This window comes from Nycticebus coucang, chromosome 6 (assembly GCF_027406575.1).
Source record: "Nycticebus coucang isolate mNycCou1 chromosome 6, mNycCou1.pri, whole genome shotgun sequence".
Lineage (NCBI taxonomy): Eukaryota > Metazoa > Chordata > Mammalia > Primates > Lorisidae > Nycticebus > Nycticebus coucang.
The window spans coordinates 42,763,754-42,780,151 of record NC_069785.1 but is presented as its reverse complement, the minus strand read 5'-3'; the positions used below and the strand labels follow the sequence as shown (position 1 = coordinate 42,780,151).

At 48.7% G+C, this 16,398-nt stretch overlaps 2 protein-coding genes and 1 non-coding gene across 4 annotated transcripts in view; 2 read left to right on the top strand and 1 right to left on the bottom strand.

Annotated features, from left to right (window-relative positions):
* Positions 1 to 671: 671 nt before the first annotated feature.
* On the bottom strand, positions 672 to 6,524 carry ZFYVE19 (zinc finger FYVE-type containing 19). Of its 2 annotated transcripts, none has more exons than XM_053595883.1 (11): positions 6,329 to 6,524; positions 4,975 to 5,096; positions 4,789 to 4,842; positions 4,272 to 4,390; positions 4,032 to 4,177; positions 3,571 to 3,679; positions 2,039 to 2,248; positions 1,631 to 1,710; positions 1,225 to 1,323; positions 966 to 1,093; positions 672 to 887 (listed from the first exon to the last, which is right to left on the bottom strand). In XM_053595883.1, exons 1-11 carry the CDS (start codon positions 6,380 to 6,382, stop codon positions 818 to 820), a joined length of 1,191 nt encoding a protein of 396 aa, XP_053451858.1. In that variant the 5' UTR covers positions 6,383 to 6,524; the 3' UTR covers positions 672 to 817. The 2 variants fall into 2 exon arrangements, with proteins under 2 accessions (XP_053451858.1, XP_053451857.1); XM_053595882.1 differs by having other exon boundaries at positions 2,039 to 2,257; positions 6,329 to 6,513.
* A 163-nt stretch (positions 6,525 to 6,687) lies between these two features.
* DNAJC17 (DnaJ heat shock protein family (Hsp40) member C17) overlaps positions 6,688 to 16,398 on the top strand; it is a 51,357-nt gene continuing 41,646 nt past the window's right edge. The window contains exon 1 of the mRNA XM_053595887.1: positions 6,688 to 6,812. Coding sequence (XP_053451862.1) covers positions 6,735 to 6,812 — 78 coding nt within the window. The 5' untranslated portion in view covers positions 6,688 to 6,734. The remainder of the gene's footprint in view (positions 6,813 to 16,398) is intronic.
* LOC128589493 (small nucleolar RNA SNORA2/SNORA34 family) lies at positions 7,300 to 7,437 on the top strand. The gene has a single exon (XR_008381059.1). It is a non-coding gene; the product is annotated as a small nucleolar RNA SNORA2/SNORA34 family (small nucleolar RNA).

The window sequence follows — 16,398 nt, the reverse complement described above, 5'->3', positions numbered from 1 at the left end:
GGTTTTAGCCAGAGGCAGAAAGAAAAAGCAGAAGCTGGGCAGAGGAGTGTAGGAGTGTAAAGGGTACAGGCTGAGAAGTCAGGGGGAATTGCCAGAAGTCAGATACTGGGTCTGAATGGCAGATAGGTTGGGAGAGGAGCCCTGGGACATGGGGCTTTATGAGAAAGGCAGGAAAGCAGGGTAGGTATCCTTTGTTCCTGAATACATTGTTTGAGTAGCAGAGAGGCTGAGAAATTCAAGACGGTAGGGCCTGGTGGCTAACCTGGCCTGCCCCAAGCAGGAAGCACAGTTCAGGTAAATGCATATTCATGTTTACTTTGTATTAGGACACCAAGATTCCTGCCTGGAGAAGCTTAATGGATGGCTCAACCTTTCTTCTCATTCCATAGGACTATGCTTATAGCCTACCCTTTGCCACCTCTTGCAGGGCTCAAGCTCAGGGCCTACAGGATTCTAGAGATAAGAGAAGCTGGGCCCAATGAACCAATAAAGCAGATACTTTATTAGATCCAGTAAGTACTAGGAGAGGGTCCTGGGCCCTGAGCCAGGTTATAGGGTTCATTTCAAATTCAGTCTGGTCTTTCCCTTTTCACTTCCAGTCTGGGCTCCTACTTCTCCTTCCCACTGGTGCCTCCAGTCACTGTCTCAAATGGAGACTCTTCTCACTCCAGACCTATGGAGGCTCAGGAAGGGGTGTATCCATCATCAATATAGCCAGACATGTTCTCCCACTGGACATCCTGAGACTGGGCCCAGAGGTGGGTGCCCCAGCTCATGGGACTGCCTTGATGGAAGGCCCACAATTTTCTCAGTGCTCTCAGCTTGCATGTAGGCGGTGGTAGGCAGAGGTCTGGTGCTCCTTGAGATCAAAGGCATCATGGCCCTCCCTGTGGAGCAAAGGGATGCAGGTCAGGGATCCCAAGCTGCCCTGGAACCCTCCCACAGGACATGCTCTCTGCACCCACCGGAAGCAGCGGGCACAGTAGAGATCTCCGTCACAGCCAGCACAGCGCAGGGTGGCATCCTCATTGCAGATGCAGCACCAGGGGAGCTCCTCGTCCTCAGTGTCAGGCCTGGGGTCCACAGCCTGGGCCTTTATGGACCAGAGGGGAATGGGGGAAGTAAGACACCTGGTGGTGTTGGGAGGCTGCAGTGGGAGCAGTCGGCCAAGCAGGCAGCATGGCTATAGGCTGCCTGGCGGTCTGTGTCTGGGGCTTTTCTCACCTCAGGTTCTGCCCTGTAGGCTTGGACCCGGGGTCGGGGAGCCGGCTCCACAGGAATGTTAAAGCCACTTGACTCATCCAGGGCAGCTTCTTCAGTGAGCTGTGGATGGGGTGAAGAGGCAACACTCCCTGTTCCAGGCCAGGCCCCCTCCCAGTATCTCTATGCTCTGGCCTTAGCTTCTGAACTCATCTTCCTGGTTCTTCTGCCTGTGGCTGCTGATTCCCATCCCAAGATACCAGAGGGCAGATCTGGGCCGCAGGGACAATGTGGCCCCCACGAGAATAGAAGGTGCAGAGTGACTATCCATCTAGCCTCAAGGAAGAGGCAGGGTAAATGAGGCCAGGCCAGAGGGGGAGCAATGAGGCAGCAAGACAAGGGGTTCTTGGGCGGGTAAGCCAGAGCCAACCTGCTGGAGGACTCTCTGGATGGCTGTCTCCTCATCCTCATCATCGTCACTGTCTGGGAGGCAATAGTCCTGGAGGGTCACTTGAAGAAGAAGCAACAGGAACAGGCAGTGGAGAGAGAGTGAGATTTCACCTGAGTGGCTGCAGAACTAGTTCAGTTCTCAGAGCTGTGAAGCCTCTTCAGCCACTCGGATCAGATTCTCTCCCTCCCTGTCCCAGCCCTGAAAGGCTTGGGGGGCACCTGAATGGACTGAAGGTTTCCCTGCTGTGGCTCTGGGCAGGGCTCAACTGATCTCTGGGTACTGGGACCCCCAGCATTTAACTAAGCTCTGGGTGGAAGAGCTTGGCCTGGGGGTGAGGGGAGGCTTTGACCAATGGACATGAGTGAGTGGCTGTTTTCCAGCCTTTACCTCTATCAGGGTCCTGTCCCCGTAGTACAGCCAGTCGCTTGGCAAGTGCTAGGATCCGTTCCTGCCTTGTGTTCTCCTCTCGCAGCTCAACTGCAGCCTCAGCCAGGAGTCTGCTCTTTTCCTCCTCCAGGGACTGGCTGGCCTGCCACTTGGAATTAGTGCTGTGGCTCCCTGGGCCACCCTGGCTCAGGTCATTTTGGAGAGAGGCAGCTGAAAGGACTAATGTAGTCAGGGAGGCAGAGACAGTTCAAGATCTTTCCTCAGAAGCCATTGAACCCATATCTTAACTCTTTTCTAACCACAGTTGTTTGCTCAGCACTAGTTCCTGTGGTATGTCGTCAATAAAATTAGTTATTTCCTCCATTTTTCCAAACTAGTACTCTTAGATATGCCTTTTTCAATCACATCCATCTCCATCTAGCTGATATTCTGGCCTGCTGGCCTTTAGGAAAGTGGCCCATGGTTTGAGAATCATTGCCCTAAAGGATCAGGATATGGACAGGCCAGGATATCAACCAGTCTCTCTGCCTTTCAGATCAGGAATTCGCATTTCCTGGGAGCAGCACACAGAGGGCATGAAGGAAGCTGAAGTCTTCTATGTCACTGGGCAGAAAGAATTTTACCAGAGTAGGTGTGGCTCTGATAGCTGCCTTTAGTTTAGAGTTTCAGGGCAAGAGGCTTGAAATCACTTTAGGTTCAAGTCCTACCTCTGCTGCTTAATAGCTGTGTGACCTTGGTCAAATTCCTTAATCTCACCACGACTTAGTTTTGTCATAAGTAAGGATGATAGGCTAGACGCCCATAGCCCAATGGTTAGGGCACCGGCCACATATACCGAGGCAGGCAGGTTCAAACCTGGCAAGGGCCTGCTAAACAACAACTGCGGCTTGGCGCCTATAGCTCAGTGGCTAGGGCGCCAGGCCACATACACTGGAGCTGCTGGGTTTGAACCCAGCCCAGGCCTGCCAAACAATAATGACAACTACAACCAAAAAATAGCAAGAGAATCGCTTAAGCCCAAGAGTTTGAGGTTGCTGTGAGTTGTGATGCCATGACACTCTTATCAAGAGCGACATAGTAAGACTCTGTCTCAAAAAAAAAAAAAAAAAAAAAGTAAGGATAATAAATACCTCATGGGATTATTGAGAATTTTTTTTTTTTTTTGGTAGAGACAGAGTCATACTTTATCACCCTCTGTAGAGTGCCATGACGTCACACAGCTCACAGCAACCTCCAACTCCTGGGCGTAGGTGATTCTCTTGCCTCAGCCTCCCGAGTAGCTGGGACTACAGGCGCCCGCCACAACGCCTGGCTGGGTGATACAGCCCATACACAGAACTGGGAACCACTGTCTGATTCTAAAGCCCACACACTTAATCCAGGTTCACACTGGCTACCTTTGGAGTAAGCGCTCTTATAATATCGATCACTCTCTGATTTACGTTCATCTCCCAGATGGCTAATAGCAGAGCCTCTCCCATCTAGGGAAAGAGGTGGGGCAGATCCTGGGGGGAGTCAAGTGGAGGTGTTACCTGGGCCTTTTTGTTCTCGGCTTTCATCAATAGCCACCTCAGCCGCCAGCTGTGTTAGCAGATCCTGTGCCTGCTGTGTCTGGGTTCTAGTGTCTGGTATCTGACGTGCCTGCCCAGAGGAGGGAACCTCAGTGGGGATCAGGGTACTCCAGAGCAGTCCAGGTCAGGGATGAATGTTGAGAAGTTCTCAAAGCCCAAGAAAAGGACCCATATAATTGGTAGGTCTGACAGTCCTCAACAGGATTTGGGGGCCACTCTTTCCTGCCCCACCCATTTCTGCTGTTTGTCCCTGATTCCTTGGCCTGGCGCAGGCCTGAGGAGCAGGAGGTAGGGGCGGGAGGCTTTGCCAACTCCTGCAAAGTTCATAAAGTACAAAGTACTTTATTTACATGTACACATATCTAGGCTTCTGCCAGGTGAATGCTGTAGGACCCCCTTCCCCCCTAAGCCATAATACTCACCACCTGGGGGTTCTGAGAAGGTGGAACCCTGCCCTGCAATGTGGCAAGCCGTGCTTCCATCTCCTGGGTAGAAGGGATGGACCCTTGGGGTTCATCCTTCAGTGCAGCCAGCCGTGCCTCTATCTCTGCTTGAGAGGGTACTAACTCTGTAATTGGCATGGGAGGAGCTTTGTAAGGGAACAAGGAATCTCGGTCCCAAAAGCCCCAGTCTTTTAAGCCACCCCGTTTTCTCCCACTTACTGGGCTTATTCTCCTGGCGAAGCCGTGCTAGGCGCTCAGCTATGACCTGGTCTTGCTGGGTCAGTCCCTGATTCTGGGGAGTGGTGGGCTTCTGCTTGGTTTCCAAGGCTGCCACACGCCTGGTAGGGTATAAGATAGAGGCTCTTGAAGAAGGAAGAAGGCAGGAGGAGTGAAGGTACCCACTAACCTATGTTTCCCATTCATATCATTTCTGGGCATCTAGTGAGGCCTCCTATGGGTAAACCTTTATCACCCTTGCTTGTGTCACTCTATAGCCCAACCCAGCTGACCAGCCAGAGGGTCTGGCTGAGATGGCAAGATTTACCAAGTGCCTTTTCTGGGGAAAGGGCTGACAAGCTGCTTTCTGAGCCTAAGCAGGCAGTCAGCAACCTGAGAGGTAAGTATTCTCTTGACTGACTCTGTGCTCATGTGATCCAGAGTCTGGGAGGAGAGTCTTACCCGGTGGCTCTCTTGTGCTTTCCCCATCCCCATTTGTCTTTTTCTCTTCAGCACTTACTTCTTATAGTTCTGAGGTGGTGACCACTTGGAGGTACTGGCAGGAGAAGATCCTCTACAGAAAAGAAACCTAGTGTCAGAAGTCCTACCATCTTGTCAGTGAGTGCCCTCCACCCCAAGGCTGTGAAGAATGGCCAGGGGCCCACTGCCACACTTGGTGGAACCTTTACTCATAGCCACTCCTCACCTGGTCAGGACCTCGTGGCACTGCTTGCAGACTTTCTGTTGGGTGTTTCCAGTCCGAGGTACTGCTGCCCTGAAGCTGAGGCAGCCAGAACAGAAGGCCCGACCACAGTTCTTACAGCCACACTACAAGAAACATGAATAGGAGGATCCACCTTTCACCTACTCCTGTAGGCTGCACCCTGGGACTCTTCAAATACATACAGAAGGCTCTGAAGTTGTGACCAGTTGTTGGGAGAACGAAGAGGAGTGGGACCCCTAAGGCCTATGGAGAGGCAGGGACAGAGGGTAAAGCAATTCCTCTGTTTCCAGCCTTACTCAAATCAAATAAAAGTTTCTGCAAAATTCCAATGCTTTATATCCTGTTTGCAATTCCCCAGCACAGGGATATAAATACACATAAGTAAAGCCCATGCTGCAGCTCACTGACTCTTCAATAAAAGAGAATCAGAGAGAGAAGAGCCCATGACTTCTCTGCTCTAGCAGAGATGTCTGGGGACAAGATGAAGGGAGGCTTGGCTCAGAATGGGACAACAACAGGAACCATTTATTGAGCACACGCTATGTGCCAGGCACGAAACTCAGCACTTAACATTCACCATCTGATTTAATCCTCACACTTTACACACATTATGTTACTTAGTCCTGCTGCCTGCCATTATTATCCCTATTTGCAAAAAGAGGTTATACAACTTACCCAAACCAAGGTAACCCCTTGAATAAGACAGTAGAGCTCAAATTTGAACCCAACTCCAAAACCCAGGTTGCTAAGTCCTGCTTCCCTATGCACAGTTAATTCATCCCATCTGATTCCCATCATCTGGTCAGATGCCCTGGCCACAGGGAGGTAGAGGAAACCTGCAGTTTACCAGATGAACCTGGTAGGTCTTTGCTGAGGACGAGAGTACCTTCACCATGGTGCCCTGGGGACAAGAGGAAGTTTGTAATCTAACTCAAGAGACCTGGAAAACAGGCAGGCTACAGGCTGGGGAAGGTTTCAGCACAGAGAGAGTAATGGGACCGACACCAAGCTACAGAAGAGGAGCAAGGCAGAGAGAAGGCAATGAACAGCCTTATGCTACACCTGATCGAAAGAAAAGCACAGATCCTTCCAAAAAGGACAGCAGCGCTCTAGCTCAAGCCTGTAATTCCAGCACTTCGGGAGGCCGAGGCGGGAGGATCGCTTAAACCCAGGAGTTTAAGACCAGAAATGGAGACTGAGGCTCAATGACTTTATCAAAATCCCACAGCTGGAAAGAAGCCATAAGACCAAGTGTTGAGACCCCAAGTTCTATGCTCTTCCTTTCATTCCGTCCTCCCTGGCCCTCTATTTAGGTCTAGGGAAGAGAAAGACTCGCCTCCTTCTTGAAAAGTGTGAACTTCACAGCACAGCTGTAGCATCTGCTCTCCATGGTGGTTCCCAGTGTGGCAGGATCGGAAGAGCTGATGTCACGCCGGTCAGGACCGGGACCGCTAGGACCCTCACCCAGCCCCGCCTGCCCCACACGCCCACTCCCGCGGTCTGGCCGGGCCTGGGGCGGGGAATCCCGACGCTCCCCTACTCCCACCCCGAGAAAAAGCAGCGTCGGAAGCGGGGGCTGCTGGGAGTAGTAGTTCACTTATGACCGTCGGCCTCCCTCTTAGTCCGTCAAGCCTGACCTAGAACACAATTCCCAGGGGGCTAAGCGCCACTCGCAGCCAGCAGTCCCCAGCCACGCTTGGACTTCTGGGAGGTGTAGTGCGAATCCAATCAGTGTTGGAACCATGGCGGTGACCAAAGAGCTCTTACAGATGGACCTGTACGCGCTTCTAGGCATTGAGGAGAAGGCGGCAGATAAAGAGGTGAGAATGGTGACAAGGAAGGCTGACCTTGAGAGGCCTGACGGCCCTTCCTGTTCTGGCGCCTCGCTCGCGGCTGGCACCCGCTTTCCAGGTTCGATTCCGGCCCTGGGCTAGGAGCGAGGTTAGTCCCCATAACCTCAACAGGCGGACTCCCACCACACATTTCCTGGAAGTCTAAAGGCTTCACGAGAAAGGCCGGCACAGAACTCCTTGTGCTGGTGGCTATGCTCTCCCTGTGGTCTCCTGGTAAGGGAACCGGGCGAGCCTGTGAGGAACGCTAACCTCCTTTGCGCCTGCGCAGTCTCGGTCTCGAATTTTGCTTCTTTGAAGCAGCTGGAGGTGCTTCTCTTCGGTTTCTCTTGCAGGCCGATTTAACTCCATTTCGAGCCTAGGGCAGAAGAAAGATTATTTCTGAAGGCTCCTCCACTCCCTTTCCTGATGTGACCTGTGACCTTGCTCTCTCTCTTGTCTTTTCTGCCCTAGCCCATTGACACTTTTTAAAGTACTAGCCGTTTACTGAAGCTGTTTGTTTCAAGCAGGAGCCTAAAGAATTGTCTTTCTATGGTCTGTTGGCCATTTCAGAACTTTGGAAATGTAATGGTCAATTCATTAGAAAGAAACAGTATGAGTCATTGGTGATAGATGGAGGCTAGTATTTATTTGTAGTATTAATACTGGGGTTCCAAAATATCCATAAAATATTATATTTATCTCAGGAGGATATTTAAGTTATTCATTTAGAATTATAATGCTGGGGCTCAAGCGGCTAAGGCGCCAGCCACATACACCTGAGCTGGCCGGTTCGAATCCAGCCCAGGCCCTCCAAACAACAATGATGGCTGCAACAACAAAAAAGTAGCCAGGCGTTGTGGCAGGTGCCTGTAGTCCCAGCTACTTGGGAGGCGGAGGCAGGAGAATCGCTTGAGCCCAGGAGCTGGAGGTTGCTGTGAGCTGTGATGCCATGGTACTCTACCCAGGGCAACAGCTTGAGGCTCTGTCTCAAAAAAACAAACAAAAAAAAGAATTATAGGGGCGGTACCTGTGGCTCAGTGAGTAGGGCGCCAACCCCATGTACTGAGGGTGGTGGGTTCGAACCCGGCCCCGGCCAAACTGCAACAAAAAATAGCTGGTGGGCGCCTGTGGTCCCAGCTACTGGGGAGGCTGAGGCAAGAGAATCGCCTGAGCCCAGGAGCTGGAGGTTGCTGTGAGCTGTGATGGCACAACACTCTACCAAGGGCAATAAAGTGAGACTCTGTCTCTACAAAAAAAAAAAAAAAGAATTATAATGTTGGGTGGCGCCTGTATCTCAAGCAGCTAGGGCGCCAGCCACATACACCAGAGCTGGCGGGTTCGAATCCTGCCTGGGCCTGCTAAACAATGACAACTACAACCAAAAAATAGCTTGAGGCTCTGTCTCAAAAAAAAAAAAAGAATTATAATGTTGTTAAATCTTAATTACAGCCCCCCAAAATTACTGTGGGTTTTCACCCAAAATAAAAAGATAATTCTACAGTAAAATAAATAAATAAATAAATAAAGTAGCAGATGCTCAGGTGTTGCCCTTCTCAGCATGTGCTAGTTAGTGGGTCAAAAGCAGAAGGATCAGAGGGTAAGGCTGGCAGCCTAGAGTTCTGTGCTATCTTAGGTGTTGGAAAAGATGCTGCTGGGTGGTGACTGTGGCTCAGTGAGCAGGGTGCTGGCCCCATATACCGAGGGTGGTGGGTTCAAACCTGACCCTGGCCAAAGTGCAACAGGAAAATAGCTGGACGTTGTGGCGGGTGCCTGTAGTCCTAGCTACTCGGGAGGCTGAGGCAAGAGAATCACCTAAGCCCAAGAGCTGGAGGTTGCTGTGAGCTGTGACACCACAGCACTCTACTGAGGGTGACAAAGTGAGACTCTGTCTCTAAAAATTAAAAGAAAAGAAGAAAACAGGGTGGCGCTTGTGGCTCAAGGAGTAGGGCGCTGGTCCCATATGCCAGAGGTGGTGGGTTCAAACCCAACCCTGGCCAAGAACAAAAAAAAAAAAGGAAGAAAAGAAAAAATGCTGCTTATCAAACTGATCTTGAGATTTCTGTTATCTCTCCCTCCCTCCATCATGGCAGTAGTTATATGTAATATATGAAGGCAAGATATTCGCTGGATGAAAACTAATGTTCTCTAGTTCCTGCATACTTCTTGGATTTTCTGCTCATGGGGTGAGTGACATTTTGGGAAACAGCAGCTCTGGGGCAGAAAAGGAAAAAGATCCAGAGGGATCTTGAGGAGAAACATTGTCAACTTGAACAGAACTGTCTGCTGCAGGTGCATATGAAATCAGAAGTGGCCACCCGATGTCTACAGCACACAAAAAGCATCTGCTCCACCTCTCTCATGTCTTAATATATTAGTGTCAGTAATGCCTAATACCTATATAGTGCTTACTATGTGCTGGGCACTAATTTTAAATGCTCTACATTTTTTCAGCACCCATAGTTCAGTGGTTAGGGCACTGGCCACATAGACCAGGGCTGGCGGGTTCGACCCCAGCCCAGGTCTGCTAAACAATAATGACAACAACAACAAAAAAAAATAGCCGGGTGTTGTAGTGGGTGCCTATAGTCCCAGCTACTTGGGAGGCTGAGGCAAGAGATTTGCTTGAGCCCAAGATTTGAGGTTGCTGTGAGTTGTGACACCACGACACTCTGCCAAGGGCCATATAGTGAGACTCGGTCTCAAAAAAAAAGCTCTATATTTGTAAATTGCTTAATTAGCACTTCATTAATAATGAGAATCTATTTGGGATATTTCACGTAAGATCCAGGCAGTGCAAAATCTGGAGTTTGGAACTCTGAAGTTGAGACCTCCTGAGGAAGACAATTGGCAGCCATTAATATATATTTAATCAGGCTCAGTGTCTGTAGCTCAGCGGTTAGGGCACCAGCCACATGCATCGGAGCCGGCGGGTTCAAACCCAGCCTGGGCCTGCAAACAACAATGACAACTACAACAACAAAAAAATAGCCAGGCATTGTGGCGGGTTCCTGTAGTCCTAGCTACTTGGGAGGCTGAGGCAAGAGAATCTCTTAGCGCAAGACTTTGAGGTTGCTGTGAGCTGTGATGCCGTGGCACTCTACTGAGGGTGACATAGTGAGACTCTGTCTCAAAAGAAAAATTAATACATATTTAATCAGAGAAGTGACATAATCAGACTTTAAAGAAAAATATCCAGTGTCAATGTGCAGAATGGACACTAGTGAGGGGTGGAGGAGCTATCACTAGGGGGTTAGGTGAAGCTGGTGACAAGGCAAGAGACCAAGGTCTGAGTAGGCAAATGGTGGCTGGGATTCAGTTCTTTTTTTTTTTTTTTTTGTAGAGACAGAGTCTCACTTTATCACCCTCGGTAGAGTGCCATGGCATCACACAGCTCACAGCAACCTCCAGCTCCTGGGCCCAAGCAATTCTTTTGCCTCAGCCTCCCGAGTAGCTGGGACTACAGGCGCCCACCACAACGCCCAGCTATTTTTTGGTTTGCAGTTCAGCCGGGGCCGGGTTTGAACCCACCACCCTCGGTATATGGGGCCGGCGCCCTACCGACTGAGCCACAGGCGCCGCCCTGGGAGGCGCCCTACCGACTGAGCCACAGGCGCCGCCCTGGGATTCAGTTCTTAATTAGATGAGGTAAAGGATATATGGGAATGCTCTCTATAAAAGGTAACAGGTGTCGTTACAGCCTTTTGGGTTGAGTGACATTTTGAGAAGCAGCAGCTCTGGGGCAGAAAAGCAGAAAGATCCAGAGGGTGCTTGAGGAGAAACCCTGTCAACTTGAACAGGACTGTCTGAACAGGGGAGGCAAGATGTACACACAGCTATGATACAAGGGAAACAGGGCAAGTTCCTTAAAAGGGATACAAAGTATGTGGATGTTCAGTGTAGGCCAAGATTGCTTATAGTTTGAGAGAAGGGGTAGGAGAAGGCATTTCAGGCTTTGAAGGATGGGCAGAGTTTGAATATGTGAAGATGGAGGAAGGGCGTTCCAAGAAAGGGGAGAGTATGTATAGTCCAATTTGTTTGGAAAATAAACTAGGAAGATGGAGTAAACGAAGATAAACCTGGAAGTGTACGCAGCAGCCTCAGGCATTATGTGTCTCTCTTGTAACCAATGATTCTCTTCCTTTCCAGCACTTATTTCCATTTGTACTTGGTTACATTGGCTAGCTTCATGTAATGGACAGTTTTTTGTAGAAAGCAAGGGAGAACTAGACCCTGTTTTGCTTTCTTCATGGTTTAATATCTGACCTATTCTCTAGGGAAAACTAATACCAAAAAATATTTCAAATATATTCAAGGAAGGCCTCTTAAACTTCATTTTTATGTCTGTGTGACCTAGGAGTCCTTAATTTGGCCTCTATGGAAAGGTTCCAGGAACTGGGTGAACCCCTGAAATCATGTATAATATATATTTTTTGATGACAGAGTCTCACTTGGTCATCCTCAGTAGAGTGCTATGGTGTCACAGCTCACAGCAACCTCAAACTCCTGGGCTTAAGGAATTCCCCTGCCTCCGCCTCCCAAGTAGCTAGGACCACAGGCGCCCACCACAACGCACGGCTATTTTTTGGTTGCAGCCGTCATTGTTTGGCAAACCTGGGATTCGAACCCCCCCAGCTCAGGTGTATGTGGCTAGTGCCTTAGCTGCTTGAGCCACAGGCGCCAAGCCTGTTTTTTTTTTTTTTTTTTTTTGTAAAGACAGAGTTTCACTTTATCGCCCTCAGTAGAGTGCCGTGGCGTCACACAGTTCACAGCAACCTCCAACTCCTGGGCCTAGGCGATTCTTCTGCCTCAGCCTCCTGAGTAGCTGGGACTACAGGCGCCCGCCGCAACGCCCGGCTATTTTTTTGTTGCAGTTTGGCTGGGGCCGGGTTTGAACCCACCACCCTTGGTATATGGGGCCAGCGCCCTGCTCACTGGGCCACAGGTGCCACCCAGCCTGTTTTTTTTTGTTTTTTTTTTTAAGAAATAGGGTCTTGGGCGGTGCCTGTGGATCAGTGGGTAGGGCGCCGGCCCCATATGCCAAGGGTGGCAGGTTCAAACCCAGCCCTGGCCAAACTGCAACAACAACAAACTAACTAACTAAATAAATAAATAGCTGGGTGTTGTGACTTGCGCCTGTAGTCCCAGCTGCTCGGAAGGCTGAGGCAAGAGAATCGCCTAAGCCCAAGAACTGGAGGTTGCTGTGAGCTGTGATGCGATGGCACTCTACCCAGGGCGATAAAATGAGACTCTGTCTCTATAAAAAAAAATAGAGACAGAGTCTCACTCTTGCTCAGGCTGGTCTGGAACTCGTGAACTCAGGCAATCCACTGGCCTTGGCCTCCCAAGTGCTGTGATTATAGGCATGAGCCACCGCGCCTGGCCTATAATATTTTTATTTATTTTGGAGAAGAGGAAGTACATTTTATCCTAAAAAGACCAAAGTAGCCCCTATCTAGCCAAAGCTCCTTGTGTTACTGATGGTGAAACGGAAGCTTGGGGAGGGTAGTTAGTGACAGAACTGGAACTAGAACTCAGATCTCCTGATGCCCAGCTCAGGTCTGTGCTCCTTCCATGCATGTGTCTCCTTGGCCCAATCTAGCATGGTTTAGTGATAGTAATGAGCACCAACACTAAATTTAGCTACTTCTCTGAATTTGGAATCCATATATCCATTTGTCTATTTGATTTCTCTATTTGTGTGATTCATTGGGTCCAAATCTTACTATATCCAAAATTGAATTCTTCTTCTTCTTTTTTTTTTTTTTTTTGAGACAGAGTCTCACTTTGACACCCTCGGTAGAATGCCATGGCATCACAGCTCACAGCAACCTCAAACTCTTGGGCTCAAGCAATTCTCTTGCCTCAGCCTCCCAAGTAGCTGGGACTAGAGGTGCCTGCCACAATGTCTGGCTATTTTTAGAGACAAGGTCTCCTTCTGGCTTAGGCTGGTCTTGAACCCATGAGCTTAGGCAATCCACCGCCTCAGACTCCCAGAGTGCTAGGATTACAGATATGAGCCACCTTGCCCAGCCCCAAATTGAACTCTTGAATTTCTTTCTCCAAATCTGTTCCTTCATTGGACTTCTCCATCTTAGTAAATGGCACCACCATCCATCCACTCAAGCTAGGAACCTAGTGTCCTCCATGCCTCACTATCCTCTTACCCCTGCCCTCTAGTCCATCACTAGGTCCTAATGCGTCAACTTCCCAGTAATTCTCAAACCTGTTCACTCTCTCTATTTCCTTACCATGGCTGCAGCCCAAATCCCTGTCTACTTTCAACTGAATGTTTAGAGTAGCCTGCCAGCTTATTTCTGTGCTTCCAATCTATTCCATTCTAACCCATTGTGCCCCTCGATTCTCCTCACAGAAAAAGAAATGATCTTAGTACTTCCTTAAAACCCTATTTAACACTTTTTTTTTTTGAGACAGAGTCTCACTTTGTTGCCCCCAGTGGAGTGCTGTGGTGTCATAGCTCACAACAACCTCAAACTCTTGGGCTAGGAGATTCTCTTGCCTCAGCCTCCCATGTAGTTAGGACTACAGGCACCTACCACAACACTTGATTGTTTTTGGAGACGAGGTCTTTCTCTGGCTCAGGCTGGTCTTGAACCTGTGAGCTCAGGCAATCTACCTGCCTTGGTCTCCCAAGTGCTGGAATTACAGTCATGAGCCACCTTGCCCGGCCCTATTTAACACTTTTAATAAAATACTCAATAGAATTTCTTACCCCTTTATACAAGCTTTTCCCTCTACCAGGAATGTTCTTCCTCCTTTTCTGTTCATATGGGTTACTTTTGCTTTTTTTTCCCCTCCCAAGATAGAGTGTCACTCTGTTTCCCTCCGTAGAGTACCATGGCATCATAATAGCTCACAGCAACCTCAAACTCTTGGGCTTGAGCAGTCCCCTTGCCTCACCTTCCTAAGTAGTTGGAACTACAGGTGTGCACCACTATGCCTGGCTAGTTTTTCTATTTTTAGTAGAGACAGTGTCTCTCTCTTGCTCAGGCTGGTCTTGAACTGCTGAGCTCAAGCAATTCACCCTCCTTAGCCTCCCGAAGTGCTAGGATTACAGGCATGCACCCCTGCACTCAGCTGGCTTTTGCTTTTATTTATCCTTTAGAATTTGGTTTACAAGACACTTGTACATAGTAAGACAGCACCTCAAAGTACTGGGGAGAAAAAAGAAAAAAAATAGGGTATCCTCAGAGAGACTTTGTTATTCTCTTTCCTAGCAGCCTGTTCTCCTTTCTAACACTTACTTCAATTTGCAATTATGTATTCGTCTGTGTCATTTGTCTCATACCTTATTCCCTTCTGTATTTCTACCTGTGAGGAGCAGATCTGATCCATTTATTTCTGTAGCTTGGTGACTGGCACATAGTAGGCTTTCTCTCAATAAACATGGTTGACTGAATGAAGTAGTAGCTACAGCCACCACTGTAAGGACTTGGGCTGAAATTTCCCCAAATGTGAAATGAATAGTTGAAGGGGTCAGATGGCCCACAGCCTTTGTTTTATGATTTATGTGTTAAGAATGGTTTTTTTTTTTTGTAGAGACAGAGTCTCACTTTATGGCCCTCGGTAGAGTGCCGTGGCCTCACACAGCTCACAGCAACCTCCAACTCCTGGGCTTAAGCGATTCTCTTACCTCAGCCTCCTGAGTAGCTGGGACTACAGGCACCTGCCACAACGCCCGGCTATTTTTTGGTTGCAGTTTGGCCGGGGTCGTGTTTGAACCCGCCACTCTCGGTATATGGGGCCAGCGCCCTACTGACTGAGCCACAGGCGCCGCCCAAGAATGGTTTTTACAAGAAATACAAAAAAAAAAAAAAAACAGAACTCAATAGCCAAAACCCAAACAACTCAATTAAAAAATTAGGCTTTAGGGCGGCGCCTGTGGCTTAGTCGGTAAGGCTCAGGCCCCATATACCGAGGGTGGCGGGTTCAAACCCGGCCCCGGCTGAACTGCAACCAAAAAGTAGCTGGGCGTTGTGGCGGGCGCCTTTAGTCCCAGCTATTCGGGAGGCTGAGGCAAGAGAATCACTTAAGCCCAGGAGTTGGAGGTTGCTGTGAGCTGTGTGATGCCACAGCACTCTACCGAGGGCCATAAAGTGAGACTCTGTCTCTACAAAAAAAAGAAAGAAAAAAAATTAGGCTTTAACTTAGACATTTCTCCAAAGAAGATATACAATTGGCAAATAAATACATGAAAGATGCTCAACTTCACAAGTTATTAGGTAAATACAAATCAAAACCAGGATGAAATACTGCCTTGTATATTAAGCTACTATTAAAATAATATGTGCTGGGTGCAGTGGCTCGTACCTGTGATCCCAGCACTTGGGAGGCTGAGGTGGGCAGATTGCCTGAGCTCACAGATTCAAGACCAGCCTGAGCCAGAGTGAGACCTCATCTCTACAAAAAAAAAAGAAAAAAGGCTCAGTGCCTATAGCTCAGGGTTAGGGTGTCAGCCACATACAGTGAGGCTCACAGGTTCCAACCCGGCCTGGGCCTGCTAAACAACAATGACAACTGCAACAACAACAACAAAGTAGCTGGGCATTGTGATGGGCACCTGTAGTCCCAACTACTTGGGAGGCTGAAGCAAGAGAATCACTTAAGCCTAAGAGTTTGGGGTGGCTGTAAGCTGTGACGCCACAGCACTCTACCAAGGGTAACATAGTGAGACTCTGTCTCAGGAAAAAAAAAAGTAGCCGGGCGTTGTGTCAGGTGCCTGTGGTCCCAGCTACTTGGGAGGCTGAGGCAAGAGAATCACTTAAGCCCAGGAGTTTGAGGTTGCTGTGAGCTATGATGTCACAGCACTGTACCAAGGGTAACAAACTGAGACTCTGTCTCCCCCCCAAAAAAAAATAGTATGGTGATTCCTCCTTTAGAAAGTTAAACGTACAATTACTATATGATCTAGCAATTTCCATATGATCCATATGGAAATTAAATATAGAATTAATGTGATCTAGCAAGTGAAACAAAACAAAGAAGAATGTGGGCCCTAAAATTTTTACTTTGGGGCCCTTTACAGAAAAATTTGCTCACTCCTGTTAGAGTTAGGGACAAGACCAATTCTGTGTTTCTGTATATGGAACTAGCCCTTCCACAAATGTTTTTCACTCTTACTATCACAAACTTAGGAGGCCCAGAAATGGGCCTGCCAACCCCAGTGTATGTGGCCTTTCATGGGGATTTAGAGAATCATTCCTGTTGTTCCCTGTCCAGCCCCAGAAGAGACTGGAAGGGCAGGGTTTTTTATTTTCTTCTAGGAGAGCCTTGAGTTGACCTAGGTTTCTGGTGGATGGGCTCCTGGGGAGAGTTGCCTGCTAGAGTCTGAAGTGAGTCCAAATTCTTACACAATCATGGGGCAGGGCAACACAGCCTGCCAAGATGAAGTGTTGGTCATGAATTAATGCTGTTTGCAAACCTTCGAGAGAGATTCTGAAGTAATCTCAGGTCAAAATTCATATGTCTGGCATATAACACAAAAAATGAAACATAAAAAGAAACAGGAAAATACAACGATGATGGGGTTCTAGAAAAACTGAGCAAATGAAACTGA